This window comes from Aythya fuligula, chromosome 1 (genome assembly GCF_009819795.1).
Source record: "Aythya fuligula isolate bAytFul2 chromosome 1, bAytFul2.pri, whole genome shotgun sequence".
NCBI lineage: Eukaryota > Metazoa > Chordata > Aves > Anseriformes > Anatidae > Aythya > Aythya fuligula.
In genome coordinates, this window is record NC_045559.1 from 178331776 (window position 1) to 178353393 (window position 21618).

At 38.5% G+C, this 21618-nt stretch overlaps 1 protein-coding gene across 4 annotated transcripts in view; it reads left to right on the top strand.

Annotated features, from left to right (window-relative positions):
• The window catches only part of FNDC3A (fibronectin type III domain containing 3A), a 115091-nt gene that overhangs the window by 89231 nt on the left and 4242 nt on the right, over positions 1-21618 (top strand). For all 4 annotated transcript variants that reach the window (XM_032186740.1, XM_032186748.1, XM_032186757.1 and 1 more), the window contains 13 exons: positions 886-1060; positions 1739-1825; positions 4669-4807; positions 6520-6588; positions 7922-8040; positions 9650-9755; positions 9843-10018; positions 11087-11200; positions 13546-13695; positions 13791-14074; positions 16051-16260; positions 17172-17338; positions 17964-18091. In XM_032186740.1, coding sequence (XP_032042631.1) covers positions 886-1060; positions 1739-1825; positions 4669-4807; positions 6520-6588; positions 7922-8040; positions 9650-9755; positions 9843-10018; positions 11087-11200; positions 13546-13695; positions 13791-14074; positions 16051-16260; positions 17172-17338; positions 17964-18091 — 1924 coding nt within the window. The remainder of the gene's footprint in view (positions 1-885; positions 1061-1738; positions 1826-4668; positions 4808-6519; positions 6589-7921; positions 8041-9649; positions 9756-9842; positions 10019-11086; positions 11201-13545; positions 13696-13790; positions 14075-16050; positions 16261-17171; positions 17339-17963; positions 18092-21618) is intronic.

Here is a 21618-nt window from a genome sequence, read left to right on the forward strand (position 1 = left end):
TTTTAAAGTTGCATCTTTGACATTAGTTTCATACAGTTAAAAAAAAAAAACTAGCTCAAGCCTGCATTTCTTCAGATCTGATGTAGAAACAGCAAATTTCTAAATAAATGCCAGCTGAGAACAGTTTTTTTAGAGTCTAGATGGATACATGTCACACCATCTGTGCGTTGTACCCATTTACTGGCTTTGGCATCCCTCTGTTTCTCGGTAGATCTTTTGCTGGAACTTGTTACAGAAGGTTTATCGCTTGGAGGTTTATCTGAGAGTCATCAGATCGGGTTGAAAGTTCAGGGACTGACTGGTGTACAGTCTGCTGCATTTGTTCTGTGATAAGACTTTGGTATTGCCGACTCTTAAAGTAACTTAATAACTTCATATTGAATTAAACTAATATTGAACAAGACTATTATTCTGTTATTTTCTGAATCACTATAGGAACTGGTACTTCAGAGCATACCTGAAGCACATAACAATTTGCATAGATTGCTGCCAGGGAAGTGAAGTGTATTTTGGGATCTTCCCACATACACTTTCACGTCTTCATGGTTTGATGTTGAATAGGTATTAGTATATCGCTGCTGCACATAGAGCTCTACTAATTTAGAATAATGAATTATTATGATAAACCAAAACAAATTTAATTAGCAAAACACTGTAATTATGTCCTACACGGGAATCTTTCAATTATGAATGCTAACCTTGTTCAAATGGCTTATAACTGACAGATTCATGGGCAAGTTAAGTCATCTGCACGTTCAAGCTTGGAATTTCCAGTTGTGCACATATTCAAGAAATTATCATAGCTTTGTTTAGTAAGAATGATGTTTTTCTAGTTATCAATTGTTGTGTCTGATTAGTTTACATACTTTCTGTTTTTACATACAGTGGTTTTAGTGAAGAAGTCCTGTATCATACCTCAGGCACTGCCCCAACCACACCAGCAAGTCCTTTGCTGATTAATGCTGGAGTTACTTGGTTATCCCTACAGTGGACAAAACCCTCAGGAACACCATCAGATGAAGGAATCTCGTATATACTAGAGATGGAGGATGAGAACTCAGTAAGTTTAGAATACCTACTCTTAATAAGAAAAGAGACTACGATGTGTTTGATATGTTGTTGTACTTAAGTGTAACAGTGATTATTTTTGCTAGAATATTCTACCAGGAACTGTATTTTCTGAAGCAAAACTAAAGACTTGTCCTTGCAGTGACCAAGCCACATAAGTTTCTTTTTATTGCAACAATAATAGTTATTAGTATGATTAAGCTCTAATCCTGCAAAGATGTCTAGGCTACTTTTAACTTTGTAACTCTGGATGTGAATTTAAGCCTTACAAGAGTGGATCAAAGTAATTGCATCATGAAATGTGGCCTCCCCTAGATGTTACTTCAGCACAAGCACCTGTGTTTTACCCCTTCAAAGTGTTAGGTATAGTATCTCATGGCACTATATGTTTTTCTTTGCTGGTTTTTCTCCTGTTCAGAACTGGAGAATGGTTAATTCATTTCCTCACTCGCCCTCACCACCGCCACCTTATTTTTATCTTTGGCTTCCATGTGGACTCGCATGGTAGAAATAAAATATCCTGTGTTTACACAATGAAGTTACATTTAATTACTTTGTCAGAGAGCCATAACAATTATAGTCTGAAACACAGTGATTTGTTTATATTGAATGATGTTACAGAATCTAGTTGACAAATACATGTTTCAAGTAATCCTGTTTAATTCTGCAGGGATATGGTTTCAAGCCAAAATATGATGGTGAAGATCTTACCTACACGGTGAAGAATTTGAGGCGCAGTACAAAATACAAATTTAGGGTAAGATTTTTCACATAGTTGTTTTGGGGGGTTGGTTGGTTGTTGTTTGTACCAGAGTACTTTGAAATTTGATTTACTGACTTATTTAAAGGAAAACCAGATTTGATGCCAGTCTCTCTTAAAATTTCAATCTCTTAAAGCTAAGAGTTCAAAGCCTGCTTCATAAGTCATCTCTGTAGAAGAAGTAGGGACCTCTAAAAGGGCATAACCCAGTTGCAGCTATCTTGAAATTTGTAATTAATAACAAGTCAATGTTATTAACATTTTGTTTTTTTTTGTTTGGCTTTTGTATTGCATATAGACACTAAACACAACTCGAAGTGTTGGGATAAAGAGCAACTTTGATCAAAAAAAAATTATCAGTGCTAGCATAGCACTGAACCCAATCTAGTTTAAAAAAAAAATCATATTGCAATGGTGCTGAACCCATTCTTATACATTGTGAGGGTCTGAACATATTAGCTCAGGATCCAGTCACTCTTGAATAGTAGCATGGCTTTTGCAATAAGGCTTATGTGTGTCCCAACGTGTGAAGCAGAGTCAGAATGATCTCATTTCTAGTCTATAAGGAAAAAAAAATGTCTATAGTTGTTGTCTTGCATACACCTAAAATATTATTTCATAAGAAGAACTGGGAGCTGCTTAAGAACAGCATCTCTTTGCAATATGAAAGGTAGCAGATCAGGGGTTGGTTTGTTGTGAGCTAACACTAAAATATACACATACTCTTTCTGAAAGGATAGCAAATGTTTTGCACTTCTGAATAAGAGTTTTTCTTTTCAGAAGCAGAAAAGGTTCTGATAGGCGTTAATCTTAGAGTACTTGGATTTTATTCATAACTTATATAATAATTCAAATCATGCAGTGTATTCTCAGGACTGCACCAAGCTAGGACTGTTACGGCTACATATGTATTTCAAATAAAAATCAGCTAAATAATTTGGAACTTGCTTTTGCAGGACTTGATGATAGTTTTCCTTTGGAAGTAATCCTACGTGTTAATAATATACATCACTGGTAAATGCTCAGTTAACTTTAGCATCCTAAGTTTGTCATTAAAATAAAATATGAATGTTTATACTATATTTTTCTTAACAAAACCGTAAACAGAAGTCTCTGTTCACTCGTTCATAGGGCATAAAGGAGAAACAAATTCTGTGTTAATCAGGTCTTTAATTTTTATTATACAGGAGAAAGACTTAATTAGTAGTAATATTCCTTAAGGCTTTTGAAAGAAACTTTGTAACCATTGGAAACATTATTATAATACGTAAATGCCAACTGCCTTTTTAACTTCATTTGTAAGGGCACAAAAACAACCAGATGATTGTTAATCTTGTAAACCGTATCAGGAGAATGTCTGAGGAGCATGTTAGCTCACATTTCCTCTTCTCAAACTACTGACATTACTCCTACCATATGGATTCTATTCAATTTTTAAATAAATATAAAAGCAAAAAATACTTGTTAGGTTGCTCAGGATTTTGCTCGTAACAAATGGGGATACACAATAAATTAACTGCACAACTAAGGTGTAAAGAATAGCAGCATTTTGTTTTCCTAGAAACACAGTTTCTAGACTTTTTTGTCTAGGTTGGAAGGGACTTTAAGAGATGGTCTGGACCAAATTCGTCTAGGGAGCAGAGTCTTAGATCTGGCTATTCAACCCTGTACTAGCCCTGTTGAGCTGAGACTTCGGTGTTTCCAGCAAAGGAAATTCCATTGCTTTGCTGGACAGCCTGTTCTCATGGTGATTAATTTACATGTATTTCCTTATATCTAGATGGAATTTTCTCTGACACACTTGAGCCCATGGTCTTTTGTTCTGTCATCACATATCCTTGCAAAACGAGCATTTCCATATTTTCTTTAACTACCTTTTAAATATTGGAAGGCTGTGATTAGATCCCCCTCACTGAAACTTCTATTTTCTAGGCAAAGTAAACCCACATTCTTCAGCCTTTTCCTCCTACATCAGGTTCAACATCTTATGTGCTCTTTCCAATTTCTCAGCATCTCAAGCTGGGAGGACCAAAACTAGGCAGAGTGTTCCAGGTTTAGCCTGAAAAGTGCTGAGTAAAGTGGCAAAATCACACCCTTCCTTCTACTGGCTCAATTCTTGCTGATGCAGCCCATGAAACAATTTACCTTTGCTGCTGCCAACGTGCATTGCTAGTTTGCTCTCACCAGGATCCCCAGGTCCTGCACAACTCCAATAAAAAGGAATAGTTCTTAAACATAGCTAGTTTCTGAGTATATTGAGCTGTTTTAAAAAAAATAAAGTCCTCAAGTCCTTCACTTTGGAATGAAGTGTTTTGTGCTATACTGAGCACCCACAGATTCCATTAGTGTCACAGAGGGCTGCATGTCCTGATTACCTTATACAGTCAGGCTGGTCTTAAGTGCCCTAAGTAGAAGCCTAACTTTATGTACCAACATTCGAAATGTGGAGGATATTTGGGGGTTATTTGATTTTATTTTATTTATTTTATTTTATTATTTTTTTAAATTATTTTTAAGGGTATTTGATTTGATGGGTATTTGTTTTTTTTTTTTCTTCCAGCTTCACAATTATTATTTTTGTTTGTTTATTTTTAATATTTTTTTCTGGCAATTTATGGGTGTTTTTAATTTCAGCATTGACTGATTATAAGACTACCAAAAACTATAAAATAAAGGTGCATAATAGATCTGTTTCTTCTAATGGTTCTCCTAATGGTTTATTGTCTAGCTATTTGTCTACACATACATATAAATTAATTTGCTCTTACTGTTACACTGAACAGCATACCACTAGCCATTACATTTGTTCTGTGTTTATAATAATTTTTATGTGTTTACAGGTCATTGCCTATAATTCAGAAGGGAAAAGCAGTCCAAGTGAAACAGTAGACTATGCTACTTGCCCAGACAAGCCCGGGGTACCTTCAAAACCATCAGTGAAAGGAAAAATTCATGCACAGAGTTTTAAAATAGTCTGGGGTAAGAATGTTGTCCAGCTCTTTCGAGTTTGTCCTCTGTTTTGTTTTTTTTTTGTTTTATGTTCGTATGTAAAAGGCCAGATTTTACTTCAATATACTTCAGTCAGCTGAGCCATCATGGAAAAATACTGATCCAAAATACCTAGGGTGGCAGTGTAATAGCGTGATTTTGTGGGAAGAATAATATATGAATTGTAATAGGGACTGTTACAGCAAAGGACTACAGTAGTTAAAACATTGTAGTGTTAATTTGTGTACTAAGAAGTTAATGTTACTCTGGCACAAAAAGCAGATGCCATGAATTTTATTTTATTTTTTCATCAAAAGAAAAGGTCCAAGTTTAACTTCTCTCTTCAAAGTGTTTACTTTTGATAGATAAATACTTTTATTCATTAGAGAGCTTGAGAAACTTCCTTAAGCTTGGGGGTTTTTCTTACCCTGATGTTGTGAAATAGGAGAAGGAGAAGCAGTGCTGTGATGTACTTTAGCTGAAAACCACATGGGTGAGGGTTTTACTTACTGTCACAAATAATTAAACTTCTTACTTAGTTCTGTATAATAGTGTGTTTTAATCTCATGTTCTTTCACAGTAATAATATGAAAGCTCCTTGTAGAATAGTACACAGCGAATTCAGTCTTGCATCTTTCCAGAGTGCTTTGCTATATCAGGCTGAAAATTTCGGGTGTGAACTTTGTTCCATTATGGATAACATACAATGTATGAAGTATTACAAATAATCTGATCTGTAAATAGAAAACTACCTAAAATATCTATTTATATAAAGAACTTGTAATAGTCATTATTTTGAACTATAATATTCCTTTTTTTTTCATGAGTGATAATTATGTGAGAAAAAAGCCTTTTATTTGGGGTAAGTTGACTGCTGCCTTCCATCCAAAAAAGTGCTGCGTGCTATACAAGAAGTCTCATTTTATTTGGCAGCTGTGATGTGATATGTAACACTTGCCTAAGAGCCAACACCATTTCATCGAGCACATGCGTAATATGATGTTATAGCAGCAGTGCCCTTCTGTTTTAAAGTATTAAGCTGCCTTTATATTTGTCAAAAATGTTGTTTTTCCACAGTATTTTAATTTTTCTGTTCCCTGAATCAGCTCTGAGAAAGAGTAGTAGAACTATGTGTCAAAGATAGTTCTATAGTTTCCTGTCTTGTCCTTCAATATTGTACCAAGGAGGACAGGTAACTCAATTTCTACTGCTAGACTAAAAATTTACGAGATTAAGTGTTCAGTATAGAACTCCTCACTTCTGTTCTCTCCCAAAATACTTTGCTTTTTCAAATGCTGTCCTTAAAAGATGAAATATTCTTACTTCAAAATCAATATGCCAGTCTTTTTCCTATCTGCAGTCCAGATTGCAGGGCCATTAGGATCTGTGTCTCTGAAACCATAATTGGGCTCCCTTCAGACTAACTGAAACGTTTGCTGTGGCATCTCCCAGGTGCCCGATTCACTCGTCACACGTCGTCTGTAGACTGTAGTAGGGTTGTGATCTGGCAGCTTTGGATAGTGGAGGATTTGAATGATTTGCAGCTGTCTGAACTAGGATGCAGGATGCTATGGCTACCTGTCTAAAAGAGCACTCATTTCCAGTTGGCTGTCAATTTTACCTTTTTTTTTAATCCCCCCCCCAAAAGCTACAAAACAGTTTGATTTACCATGTGTTGTTGGAATATTGTTATTTTTTAATAGATCCGCCAAAAGACAACGGAGGAGCAGCAATAAATACATATGTTGTGGAGATGTCTGAAGGCTTAAATGGTAAGTATTAGGAGTATATGTTGGCATTCAGCTGTGATCTTTTTTGTGTGGACACCTCCAGTTATAAATTGTGGGAAGAGTAAAATAGGTATTATGATAGGGAATGTTATTTCAAGAAACTGTATTTTTAAAAAATAGGGATGTTGAATCCTGCACACAGGAAATTCTGTTTCTCTGGATTAGAAAGATGTCATAAAGCTGTGGCAAAAGAGATGCTCTGAGCTTCACCTATCACATAGGTGTGTTCTGTTTTGGAAGTCAAGTGATTCATGCCAGTTATTTAAGGGTAAGAAAGGGCTACTTAGCTTTGTTGGATGTGTGAGATGAATGAAACATTCATGTTCCATTTACTGCTACTAAATGAGAATAGTGATGGAGCTGGCATAAGCGTTTCTGCTGCTTGCTTTTCTGTCCTTTCATACAGAAGGGAAATAAAAAAAAAAATCTAAATTTGGCATAGAAATATCCAGCTAAATTATTTGAAAATCTAGACCTATTAAGTAACCTTACCTGTACTCAGCAGCACAGTCTGAGAATGAAAGTTCATACCTCTTTTGCTGTGTCAGGCTAAGAGTGCACCGTCCCCAAATTGTAACGGTAGTCCTGCCAAAGGTATCGCTTGTGGTTCTTTCAATACTTCATTTGTCACTTTCCTTAGCCTACAGCATGTCCACATTAAGTCACTCTTGGAAAGAGTTTACCTGAGCCTTCCTGCAGATAAAGTGAGCTGTGCACTAAGTTTCATTTGTAGCCCTCTAAATTCTGTGTTGTATGAAACTGTTGGAGATTTGGTTTAAAGTCCCCAGGTTCCCAGCTTCATCTCTTGAGAGAAAGAGGATGCTGAAGAATTTCTCATTTAAGAATCTGACTGAAAAGCAAAGAATGAAATCAGTGTTCCAGATGGTGCTGGGCCATTCCAAAATACAGGAACACACTTTATCAATTGTAAGCAGTAGCAACAATGTGCAAAATGAATAGACATGGTGTAACTGAAAGGTTTTTTCTGTGGGAATTTTTGCTTTTCTGTCCTTACAATTTTATTTGGCTATGCTGTTTACATGTGCTTGCTGGCCCAGTAACAATATCCTTATTAAGAGTAAATTCTCTCATATTTAACGTGAATACCAAATAAGGAAGAGATTCTACTTAGCAGATCTACACAAATTTGTATAAGAAACCATCTGCAAAATAATTTGATCTTTTTCAAGGAAGCCCAAAGCAAGCCTTTATTTTTTTCTGACAAGCACACACTTGGTGAAGCAAGGATACCTGCTGTGGCTGCTACTGAAGTGTGGTAAATGACACGTTGGCTCATTGCACGCTTACCTTTCAGGAAACAAGTGGGACACGATATACAGCGGAGCTGCCAGGGAACATCTGTGTGACCGATTAAACCCTGGTTGTTCCTATCGCTTACGAGTATATTGCATTGGGGAAGGAGGACAGAGCACGGTAATATTAGCTAACGTTTTTCTTAAATGCAATTCTGTACGAAAATCGGATCCAACAGTTAATAAATATTGTTACAGCAGTAATTGTACAGAACTGCCTAGCAATGTAGCCATTTAGAACCTCAAAGAAGTCCCAGTATTGATGTGCAGCAGTTCAAATTTCTGCCTACTTCTTACAGAAATAAATAAGAAAATTCTCTTCTGTTGATATATTTTGCTCCAAGTGATTTTTCTTATTTACTGAAACAGATTCTCTGTCTTTTCCTGTGCAACATGATAAAAATGTCTTTTCTCAAGGCCTAACCCAAGACAGCAGTGTAAATTTAATGTTTTCAGTGTTGTCATTGTAGTCACCTAAGCAGCTTAGTCAGACCATAGGAAATTTCATGTGTTCTTCATCCATATAGAAGTCTCCTGTAAAGATATCCTTGTCCATAGCCACCTTGTCTTAAGGAAAAATCCACATTCCTTCAGAGCTGGCACAGCTGTGATGCTTTCCCTCTTGCCATAGTTCAGCTTGCTTTTTCTGTACAGGGGAAGGAGGAAGGCAGTACACTTCTCAGTTACCTAGCCACAAGTGCACATTCGTCCTTGGAGACTTTCAGTATGCCAACCTCTTTCCCCACATGAGTTTAGAATAAGTATTATTTGAATACCAAGGAGATGGTAACTTTCAGGAAGTCCTAATGCTTTTTGAAGGTGTCAGAATTCAGCAGAAGAATAGTAAATAACGCTGTAAAGAAGCCTTTTCTGCAGCTTGCCATGGTTATATGCCTCCTGAGAAACATTCTGCTTTTTATCTAGCATCTGTTGCTCAGTGCAATAATACATATCAAAGGAACTGAAAAGCAGCAGATTTTCCAGTCCACTCTTACTGGAACATATGTACACAGCAGTTGTGAGATGAGACTCTGAGATACATCCCTGTTGTAAACTAAAAGGCTTATCAGCTCCAGTCCAGAAACAGGAATATTTGTTCTGTATCACACTGAAGCTAATAACCTGTGATCAGGTCTGACTCATTTCTGTCTGTATCCAAAACAGACAGTGCTATCTGTTGCATGTTGCTATGTATTTTTGTGCACACTTCAAATACTTGCACAGTACATACTACTAAGTAATTGAAAAAGTTGAAATCTTAATTATATTTTATGGCATCTGATCATCATTTGTGCCTACTTTGCTTTCTGACAGGTTCTTGCACAGAAAGAAGTGTACAACCGTTAGAGTGAGGTTTCAGAAACCATTAAACTACAGTTTAATGAAAAAGAAAATGAGTTAACCCTAAAGAATTCATGTTACAGGCTTCTGTAGTAGGTTTGAGGTGATACATAACTTTTTTTTTCTTTTAATTTAACCTTTTTCATGCGTAGAAATACAAGAAGGCAAAGGTCAATTTTGCCCATAGTGTGATCACTGCAGAATGTTCTATGTAAGTATTACAATAAACACATACCAGGTCAGTTAAGCATCTTCATGCATTTGAGGATACAGTTCAAGAAATGGAAGGTCCTGTTTCTGATTTGAGGACGTGCTTTTTATTTGTTATAATAATTGCTAGTGCTTGTTTTGGCCTAGGTGGCTTCATTAATCTCCCTTTTCCTTTGTAGGCATCTGATTCTTTGCTGGTACAGACACCAGCCGTCGTTCCAGGTCCGTGCCAGCCTCCAAGGCTACAGGGCAGACCAAGAGCAAGAGAAATTCAGCTGCGCTGGGGTAATTCAATTACAACTGTTCCTGAGTGTAAGGGATCAAGACGTGTTGTGTGTTAAAATTAAACAAGTTTTTCTTTCTTATTTTTAGGACCACCTCAGGTAGATGGTGGTTCACCCATCACCTGTTATGGTCTGGAAATGTTTCAGACAGAAACTGATGAACACAGAGAGGTTTACCAAGGCTCTGATGTTGAATGCACAGTAGGCAGCCTTCTTCCAGGGAGGATATACAACTTCAGACTGCGAGCAGCTAACAAGGCTGGGGTAAGGAGGTAGTGTGAAATGAAATCAGTTGCAGAGAGTGCAATTGCTGTTGAACATGTTCTTTGTTAAAAGAAGCATTTTAGAAGTGATTTTAAAATGAGGATTTCCTAATGTAGATTAATTCGGTTCACAGAGCTTATTGCTGGGTGGAAACAGTTAAACATCAGTTTATAACAAAGGGATTTGTAGATGCTGGGAAGAGAAAACAGCTAATTATGTCTTATACCTGAATTATAGCATTGTGAAAACGTTAGGAAATGCTAAGTACTTCATCAAAGGATCGTTGCCACTTGAATATTCTCATGTGAAGCGAGGCAGAAAGCTGTTTTCTGTATGCATCTCTGTAAATGGATTGTTCTTTATATCTGTTCATGTTCTAGAACATAATTGGCATTTTCTGTTTTGTTTTGTTTTTTAATATTTAGTTCAACTTTTGAGTATGTTCTGTCAGATAGACCAGTATTTTCTCTTGTTGAGGTATTGAATGTGTTGAAATCAATTGTTGCTGTAGCACAGGCTTTGTTTCATGATGTGTCCAAAATCCTGATTTAAAAACATTGCAAGGCAGCTTGCATTTGTTTGATAACATTTGCTTCATAGAAACTGTCATCACCAGTTGACACTGTGGAGAGGCCTGCAGCTTAAGGCTTTAAAGCACTGACCTAATTTTTAAATCCCCCAAAGAGCAGTTTATAGATAGAGCATTTTTGGAGTCCTTTTTTTTTTTTCTTTTAGACAAATACAAATAGGCAGTTACAAATAGTGTTCTGCTGTGGTGTAGCAAACACGGAACTTCAAAAGAAGAGGAAAATGCTTCCGAATCCTTTCGCCTGAGAGTTTGAAGTGCTAAATTTATTCTGATTGCATTTGCTGTAGAAACAAGCATTACAGCTATTCTGGAGCCTAGTCAGATACTGAAATAAATACACAGTCCACAAAGATTTATTTTATAAGCAAGTAATACAGAGTTTCAGACTGCTATTACATGCTTGTGTTATGAAAAACTGTTATTTTAAAAGCAATAATATTATTATTACCAGTTAGTTATATCAACTCTCTTTTTAATAGTTTGGACCTTACTCGGAAAAATGTGAAATTATTACAGCGCCTGGACCACCAGATCAGTGCAAGCCCCCACAAGTGGCGTGCAGATCTGCTGCATGTGCCCAGGTGTCTTGGGAGGTAAGAATGCAATGTTATACATACTGTGTTAACACGATTGTCCTCTACATTTTTAAGTCCAACTTCAAAAGCTTAAGACTATTTCAGTCGCATTTTTAAACGTGCTTACCCAATTTTGCAATACTTGGTGGGTAAAACTTCAAAGTAATTCATCATATCATTGTACAACAGTTGTGAAACAGCAGTCTGTGGATTCTTGAGATCTTACTTTATTCTTTTGTTTAAGAGTTTTGCCACAACTGCAGCACTACATTTCTGAGTGATGCAGGCTCTTCTTAAATTTTTTTCTTTAATGTAGTTATGTTTCCTCAGAGCGAATACATCCATGGATTATTGTACATATGTTGTTTTTATAAGCTGATCTAATTTTATATAATTGCATCAGTAGTAATGTAGCAAAAGCCTCACAGACTTCCTATAAACCCATAGTATTTAGATGGCTGATTAAAAAAAATGCTATAGATAAAAAATTAAGCTTGTAAAAAGGAGGATTCTATCTGGGAATACTGTTTAAATGCAGCTTTTCAATAGCTTGAGACAGAATCAATCATCTGAGTTACAGAACTGTACAGAAAAAAAAAGATTAAACTATTGAACTATTGTTCGTGCTTCCTACTGGGCATCTCAAAGCCCTACTGGGCTTTCCTTAATTGTCTACAAGGCAAACCCTTTTGAAGAAATGTTCAGGTAAGATTAATTGGACCAATTTTTGATGTTGACTTTATAGAATCACAGAGTAATTAATGTAGGACTGGACCTCTGGATGTTATTTGATTCAACCCTCTTTTCAAAACAGAGATAACTTCAAATTTAGCTTGGGTTTCTCAGAGCCTTGTCCAGTCACATTTTGCATATCTCTAAGGATGAAGATTCTGCAGCCTCACAAAAATGCCTCTGGGCAGACTATTATGCTGTAGATTTTTTTCCCTTTATGTCCAGTCAAAATATGCTTTAGTGCAAGATGTGACTGTTGTCCTGTTACTGTACATCTTTAAGAAGTATTTGGCAGCATCTTCTTCGTATCCTCCCAGTAAGTAATTTAAGTAAGATCTTAACAGTAAGATCTTCCCTTAGCTTAATCATCTTAAGATAAATAAACCTTATCTTTTTTGCACTGCCCTTATGGTGGCCCTCCACTGGGCTTTTTCAAGTATTTCAAAGTCTGTCTTATGTTGGGGAACACAAGATAGGACACAGTACTGGAGATGTAGCCTCACATGTGCTGAACAAAGGGGAATGATTGCTCCTTTTAGCTTTCTTGCTGCTCTTCTGCTAATACAGACCGTATGTATCTGTCCCAGGTCCAGGACTATAAATTTGCCTTTGCTTTAGTTGAACTTTGTGAGGTTTGTATCAGATCCTGCTTGCTGAAATTGCCCTGATAGCTGTACCCTTCAGCATATCAAACACTTCCCACACAGTTTATTGTCATCCCTGAGCTTGTTGGCTTCGATTCCTTGATTTCTGTTAGGGTGAACTCCTCTACAGCTACAACAGATAGTGGTAACATTGAGAAATGTCTCCATCTTCACTGTCATATTGCACAACCATCTACAGCTGCATCAGTTCTCTGACCAAACACTTCTCATTGTGAATTAGAGAACGGAAGGGCAGTCTCTGTCAATCACATCAAATGTTTTCCTTTGAAATGCCGTTTATACTGAGTCAATTATTTTCAACTAGCCCAATGCTGAAAGTAGGGAATATTCCTCTTTCAAAGGAAGGGGAAAGCAAAAGATGTGCTTTGGAGTAATTATTCCTTATCTTGCACCTCAGTGGGATGGCTGTCTTGGAATAGTTAGCCCAAAACAGCAACAGCATTTTCTTTCAGTTTTCTTCATGATCTAGGTTGGCGTTTTTTTTGTTAATATGGGGGTGGTTTTTGGCTTTTTTTTTCTTTATTACTTCATTGACTACTGATATCTTCCTGTAATCTCATGTCTTAGTCTGACATGTCTGGTACACATGATTTGAACTGTATCCTCTCAAGACCACCATCTTGTGCCGTCAGCTGTTTAGGTCTCTAAGCTAAATGCTGCATGCTAGATGATGTCTGCATTAACACAACTAAAATCACAATTACTTTGTGTACATTAGTCAGCAATAATAAATAGTGTTTTTAACGTATAGATGACTCAAGGCTGGTAATGTGGTCTGATTTATTTGTATTGTATTAAATTAAAAATGAGGAAGGAAATCAGAGGGTAGCATTCCTGTGAAGTTCAGACCTTTCTGCCTCACTGTTGTTTAAAAAGCAAAACCAAAACTTTACCTGCAATCCTGTTGATTTATAGAAAAAATAATACAGATGTGGTGAATTTAACTTCTTTTTGTCCATTTTAAAGGTTCCAGTTAGTAACGGAGCTGATGTAACAGAATACCGACTGGAATGGGGCGGTGTGGAAGGATGCATGCAGATCTCTTACTGCGGGCCTGGGCTCAACTGTGAAATGAAAGGACTTTCGCCTGCCACTATATACTATTGCAGGGTTCAGGTAAAAATGTAAAGCTAACGTAAAACTCTCGCTAGTGAAATGTGGAAGCGGAGATCACCCCTGCTGTAAAAACATGGCCTACTTTGCATTTGCAGGCAGTGAATGTTGCGGGTGCAGGCCCTTTCAGTGAAGTAGTGGCGTGTATGACTCCAGCATCTGTACCTGCAGTTGTGACTTGTCTTCGGGGACTAAGCGAAGACGAAGTGGAAAGTCCACACTATTATCCTTCCACATGCCTTGCTATAAGCTGGGAGAAACCTTGCGACCATGGATCTGAGATCACTGGCTACAGCATAGACTTTGGAGATAAGCAACCAATAACTGTCGGGAAGGTTCTCAGCTATTTTATAGATGGCTTACAGCCAGATACAACCTACAGGTATGTTGTGCAAAGCTACTTGAAAGCCTGCTGTTTCTCCCACAAGAGCAGATTGTTTGTTTGTTTGTTTCTGTGTAGTTTTTCATTCTCCACATTACTCCTGGAGTAGCATTAGTTGCTAACCATGGAGCAAAAGGAAGCTTTGTAATGATGACTTTCATAAAAAGATGAGCTATGTTGTTTTTATTTTCTTTCAAGAATGTTTTTATTTTAATCTGGTTATTGTGGTAGATTCGTTGCATCTGTTAATGCATCAGCTTAATTGAATTCAGGTTACAGGTTCAGATTCATAACCATTTTTGGACAGGTTCCTTTACAGATAGATGGTTTCTAATCTGTTTGTGAAGGTAAAACCCATCCAAGGAAGGACCATGTGCAGTCTTTGTTGACTGGATTGTCTGATCTAATAACAGCTCATCAAATCTTGCAATGTCATTTCTGCAGAAATACCATGTATATGAGTTGCAGTCAGCATAAAGAACATTGGTTTGAAAATCTAACAATCAATTTTAAATCTAATTGAAGAATTTCAGTTACCAAAATCATCCCTTACGTTTGATGTAAGAGATACTGAAAGATATGAATGTAGAAATCTGTAATTCTGCCTGAAGGGATGCTCCATTCCTGTTAGAAACATGCATCCTCTGTGTTAAAACTTAAAGTCAGGCTTACTGAAGTCAGACTTTAAGCTCACACTGATTTCAGGGTGATGAGGGTATCATCTGGGTACGTAATTTTATGAATCCTTAATGTTAAATATTTTTTGCTTCTTTTTAATGCTGAATGAAAGACTAAAATCTTCTTGTGTGCCTCATAATTACTTAGCAATAATGCTGGCAAATTGAAGAGCTGTTACTGTCAGTGTCAACAAACTGAGAAATGAGAAGCTTCCACTGCAGAGGTACTTTTGTGCTTCTCCCCATAAAAGTGCTTCTACAGAATACATCTTGGACTGTGATCTCTTTGTCCAAATAAAAAACTGCAGATATTAACCTTGGTTCTCTGCTATAATAAATTAATATGATGTTAAATATTACTATAGTGAAGGAGAAATATTTATCCACAACCTACACACACATTTCTGTCCCAGTGTTTTGACATTGTGTGGTTGATTGTTTCAGAATAGAATTACCGTGATTACTTTTTCTCAGTTACCTAGATACTACCTGATACTAGACATGCAAACCTTAGCCTTCGAAAACTGAGATGAGACACACTTTCCTATCTATGGCTACCTGTGAGATCTGTAGAGAAGCATTGTTTTCCATTGAGTACCCCAAAAAAGTAAAATTTATCCTCGAATCTCAAGGTCTACAAACCCCTCAGTCATGTGTCCTTCGACTTCTCATTACCCCTCTCCATTTCCAAGCAGACCCAAGGTGGCGTGTGTTTGCAGACACCTGGAGGCGTGTTACCAGTGAAAACAGCATTTTGTAAGAGAGGTGGCTGTACAGCATCCCTTTATGTTCACATAAATCTGCTCAGTTCTAAAAAGCCCTTAAATTTTCCTGTAGCCATCCTCAAACTCACCTGATATAATAGCCAAAGCTGTGGATTTGCGTATTTTGGAGGTGGGCTTTCTTTTCTTCCCCTCATCTCTCCAGGGTGAGAAGTACCAATCCTGTAGCTCTTAGCAATCAAAAATTTTGGTACAAGGCTTTGCAGGGTCAGGAAGATGGACCGTTACTGAAGTAGCTGATAGAGCTTTTGTGTCTTTGCCCTAACATGGATGATGCAAATATGCTAATACATTTTATTTTGAATCAATCCAGCTCCTTAAGATGCGGCAAGTAAAACGACACTCCTGCATATTCATGAGAGTTTTTCAGAGCATAATATTGAGAAAATTCTTCTTCATAGAAAGTAACGTCTGTACAGTACCATTATTCTCTCCTGAATGCGAATGGTGGAAATAACCAGTTACTTTCTAAGATCTAATTTCTAGCTGATTTATTCTCTTTCTCTTTGAATACTAGAATACGAATTCAAGCCCTAAACAGTCTTGGAGCAGGTCCTTTCAGCCACACCATTAAGCTGAAAACAAAGCCTCTTCCCCCGGATCCACCTCGCCTGGAGTGTGCTGCATACAGTTCTCAGACTCTCAAGCTGAAGTGGGGAGAGGGAACTGCAAAAGCATTAACTGACTCCATTCAGTACCACCTTCAAATGGAGGATAAGAATGGAAGGTTGGTTTTGGCATCACCTTAATCTGCTCAGTATTATTGGCACCTGGTGCTTGGAAATTGTATTACAGGGCAAAATTCCATATGCTTTGCTTGATTTGGAAGAGAGGTAAGAGCTGTTCTCATCTGGCAAGGCAGAAGGGCTCTACTGTTCGGTGCTGCGAAGTACAAGATTAAAAACTTCATAGCTTTTTATTTACAGTTCAGTATGGAGAGTTTAATTAAATGTTTCATAGCGGCATACTCTTCTCTTACATTTCATTAAGTATTTTGTCATAGTATTTAGTCTGTCTTGTGAATTTGATATATTTGATATTGGAAGGAGTGGATTCTTTTTCTGCTGTCTTTACATGCAGTTATTTCTAGTAGAAAATAAAGCCATGATATAGTACAAATTATCATTTTAAGGGATCTTTTCTTTCATGTTAAATCAGGATGTAAGCTGAGATGGTTGGACCCATGACCATTTAAGTGTAGTAAGGGAAAGTTGCTGAAGTGTAGATAGCTAAAAGCTAGTCTGCCTAATTTTGAAAAGCTAAGGACATTGGGAGAGTAGATGGCAGAAGGAAAGTAGTACACACGGTTCATTGGGAGGGAGAGAACTACTATCTCCTTTCTCATTTCAAGCAGAAAAGGGTGCCTGAAAGTGCTTAGGATCATTTTGCCAAGAGGCAGCCTGTAGTACTTGGTGGTAAAAAGAGATTTTATTTCTGAGTCATGAGAAACAAAAGCCTAATGCTGGAAAATAAGCTCATTGTTTTATAGTGTCAGAATCACAGAATACTGTTGAAGCCTGAAATATTTCGGGGGTTCTCATTAGGTTCTGGGAAATGATGGGCATAAATTACAAGACAATCTGACTACTTCAGAAGTCATTTTCTATATTTACTATAAGCCACCCTTTCCATTTTCAGGTTTGTATCCTTATACAGAGGACCATGTCATACATACAAAGTACAAAGACTCAGTGAGTCAACGTCATACAAATTTTGTATTCAGGCATGCAATGAAGCTGGTGAAGGTCCCCTTTCTCAAGAATATATTTTCACTACTCCCAAATCTGTTCCAGCTGCCTTGAAAGGTAAAGATGTTTTGTTTTGGTTTGGTTTTGATTTTGTTGTTGTTTTGGTTTGGTTTGTTTTTTTGAAGGTGGGTGGAATGGGGTGCGGATTAGAAAGATGGACATTTTGTGGTGGTATTATGTTACCTGTAGAATGCTAAGCTGTTTTTACAATGTGGGTAGAGACTGTGAGGTGACGCACCTTTAATGTAATTGCCTAAAGCCTAAAATATTAGCTCCAGAAATGAGGGACTTGGGATTTATAAGTACTTTGACATAACAAGGTTTATACTTAGAATCCTTGTTTACCAAGAGAGAGTGACCAAGCTGTTGGTGTAATTCAAGGTCACAATTCTCTTTGACACGTTTAGAATAATTTTAAGCATAGCAGCTCATTTTCTTGCATGAGATACACATTTGTGGTGACCAAATTTTACTTGCTTTCTGTCAGAGGTTACTTAAACTAGCAAGAGATCAATGTATCACTTGTCTGTTCCAGAAAACATTGGAAAAATACATTTGAATATGAATCTCTTGCTTTTCTAAGACAAAAAAAACAGCACTTTTTTTTTGTAGTAATCATGATAATGTGATGTTAAGTGACAAAAAACAGAGCTTAGCTGTTCCTTTTGTGATCTTCCTTCAGCACCAAGGATAGAGAGAATAAATGATCATACGTGTGAAATCACATGGGAGATTCTGCAGCCCATGAAGGGTGATCCAGTTATTTACTGCCTTCAGGTCATGGTGGGAAAAGACTCAGAATTCAAACAGGTAGGCTATGTTTAAGTTATGATATGTTTCTTCAATTACTGTTTTCAATAAATAGTTTAGATTTAAGATTATTGTGTTAGTCACCATGTGTGGTGTTTTTACCCTGCTGGGCAGCTGCACTCTACCATAGCTGAACTTTTACACCCCTTCCTCACAGGAAAAAGGGAGAAAATACAACAGCAGGGGCTCAAGGGTGGAGATGAGGACAGGGAGATCACTCAACAGTTATAATCACAGACAAAACAGATTCAACATTGGGAGATTAATATAATTTATTGCCTATCTCTAACAGACCAGAGCAGTAAGAGACTAAAACCAAGCTAAAAACACCCCATCCACCCTCTTCCACCTCCTCCCACCAAGCAGCTCAGGGGGACAACGGGCAATGGGGGCTGTGGTCAGTCCCTGACACTTCATCTCTGCCGCTCCTTCACGGTCCCTCCCTGCCTCTGCTCCCCGTGGGGTCCTTCCCATTGGATTGTGGCACCCCCAGCCCCCTGCTCCTGCGTGGGCTCCTCTCCACAGGCTGCAGCGTGGAGATCTGCTCCATGTGGGACCCATGGGCTGCAGGGGGACAGCCTGCTCCACCAGGGGCCTCTCCACAGGCCGCAGGGGAACTGCTGCTGCCTGCCTGGAGCACCTCCTGCCCTTCTGCTGCACTGGCCTAGGGGTCTGTCTGCAGGGCTGGGTCTCACTCCTCTCTCCAAGCTGATGTCACTTTTTTTTCTTTTCTTCCTTCACTCTGCTCTCCCAGAGGCCCACCCAGTGTTTCTCCCTGGCTCAGCTCTGGCCAGCAGCAGGTCCCTTTGGAGCCATCTGGAGCTGGCTCTGATCTGACATGGGGCAGCTGCTGGGTTCTGCTCACAGAGGCTACCCGTGCAGCCCCCTGCTACCAACCTCTTGCCACATCGCTTTTTTTTTTTAGTAAATAATATAAGGTAGTGTCTCCTAAAACTGTTCTCATACACTAAAGGGATATGAGTAATATAAATATGGCAGTAAGTTGCAGCCTCTCCGGGTAATACTGATGTTTGCTAAATACAGCTTGACACCTCAAGTGGTGAGGAAGTTGTCTGCTAATGGGAAGAACAGGCAAAAAGAAAAAACAGCAAACCATACAGAATTGAGAGAAAAAAAAAAAAAAAGTTATAATTGCACTAAGAACTCTTTGAAAATGCTAAGCAGTATTTTGAAAGGTCTGATTTCGTAAATCCCACTTCTCTGTAGAGAACTGCAGATGGGAAAGACCCCTAGTTATGCAGAGTAAACATTCAGGTGTAGAAATGCTTGCTTTTTTTGTATAACTCAGTTATTAATTTCTTACCAGCAGATTTCAGTAGTAGGGCATGCTGTAACTTCCAGGGTCAAGCAGTTGACAGTGTGTGTTGATTTCAGTTTTCAGACTATCCAAAGATGCAGTTTGAAATACCAAATTACAAATTAGTCTGCATTTAAAAGGGGTTGTGCGGTGCTTATTTAGCTTCCTTATAAACTGCCTGATAATTGACATGGAATTAGGCTTCTAAATTCTGTTTCACACTATTAAGCAAGCAGGTTTCCTTCCAGAAAGGAAGCACAATTAGTTCTGATATGTTATAATTTTATTATAGGCCAATATTAAATAAGTGTTGCCTGTGCTTTGGTAGATTATAGGCCTTAATATTTTCATATATCATAACTTCTGGGGAAGAGGACGCTGAGGGGAGACCTTATCTCTCTCTACAACTACTTGAAAGGAGGTTGCAGTGAGGAGAGTGTCAGTCTCTTTTCTCAGGTGATAAGTGATAGGATGTGAGGAGACAGTTTCAAAGTTGTGCCAGGAGAGATTTAGATGGGATATTAGGAAAATTTTCTTCACAGAGAGGGTGGTCAAGCATTGGAACAGGCTGCCCGGGGAAGTGCTGGAGTCCCCAGCCCTGGAGGTTTGTGAGAGATGTGTGATGAGACATGGTAGGTCAGGATGATGTTTGGACTTGATCTTGAAGCTCTTTTCCAACCTAGATGATTGTGTGATTGTAGTGTAGTGCTGTGTTTGTTGTGTCCATTTGTTAAGTTTTTCAGTCTAAGCTGAACTGTAATCCAAGGTGTTTGTTATCTTGCCATGTAAATATTCCTTACTGGAACTTGAAAATTGCAACTGCAACATTACGTATGTAAGCAGGGTGCAGTCGGCATGCTTGCTTCTAAAAATGGATTCAAATCATGCTTTGATGAGCTCCTTGCATTGGCAAATGAGATGGACAAAAAGCTAAAGGTTACAGTTGAAGTCTGGAAATAAAATAGAATGAGGTGTGTGATTCCTTTTGGCTCTCCAGAAGAGGTTAGCACAATAAATTGCAGTAAAATGAGAAGAGCAGTTTGCAGAAATTTATATTGAAGCAGTCAAGAAGTAAACACCACACAAACAGCCCTTAAGGTACTTAAACATGGCGGTGAGAGTTTTCTCTGACATGGACAAAAACTAACCTGCCTCATGGAGGGACAACAGTTTTATGGAACTTACTACCATTTCCCTGCAAAAATGTAACTCTCTTCTCCCCCCCCCCCCCCCCCCAATCAGGCAGCTGAGTTCCTTGTGTCATTGCTCCCTACATGTTTCAAACAAAAAGCATTAACAATCCACTATTTGAGCTGTATACATCCATCAGGCCCTTAAAGGGGTTATGAAACAATCCTGTAAATACCCCAGCAAGCTAATTTGAGGTAGAATTAGAATAGAATGCTATACGTTCGTGGAATTATAGAATGGTTTGAGTTGGAGGGGATCTTAAAGGCCAGCTAGTTCCAACACCCCTGCCAAGGGGTGGTAACTTGAGGCAAAACACGGGAGACACTGTGCTGAGGGTAGTACCCCATGCCAGCTGGCGTAGCTGTAGCTAGGGTAAAACAGAGATTCATTAGAAAGTCTTGAATTGGAAGGGACCCATGTGGATCAGAGTCCAACTCCACACAGGGCAACTTAAATTAAACCATCACCAGGCACCAGAGAGAGGAGATCAGCACCTCCCTCTCTGCTCCCCCTCATGAGGAGCCCTCTCTCTGTAGGGCCTCCCTACCCTCAGGGGAATCAGCAGCTCCTCCCAGTTTCATATCAGCCCCAAACTTGCCTAGCGTGCATTCAAATCCTGTGTCCAGGTCATTCCTGAAAACACTGAGGAGAACTGGCCCCAAAATAGGGCCCTGGGAACCCCAGCAGTGGCTGGCCGCCAGCCTGACGTTACCCCCATTTACTACAACTTTTTGAGACAAATAGAAACAAAACAACTCTGCTGCTTTCCATCCATCCATCCAGTAGGTAGGTAACTCCCAGAATAATCTCCATAATTTTACCGGGTGCCAAAGTGAGACCGAGAGGCCTGTGATTAGCAGGGTCCTCTTTCTTCCAGTCAGCCAGGGCCTCTCCAGATTCCCACAGCCCTCGATAAATACCTGAGAGAGGTCTCACAATAACACCAGGCAACTCTTTCAGTACCTGGCATGAATCCCATCAGGCCCATAAAGTGTGGGATTTGCGAGCAGCAAATCCC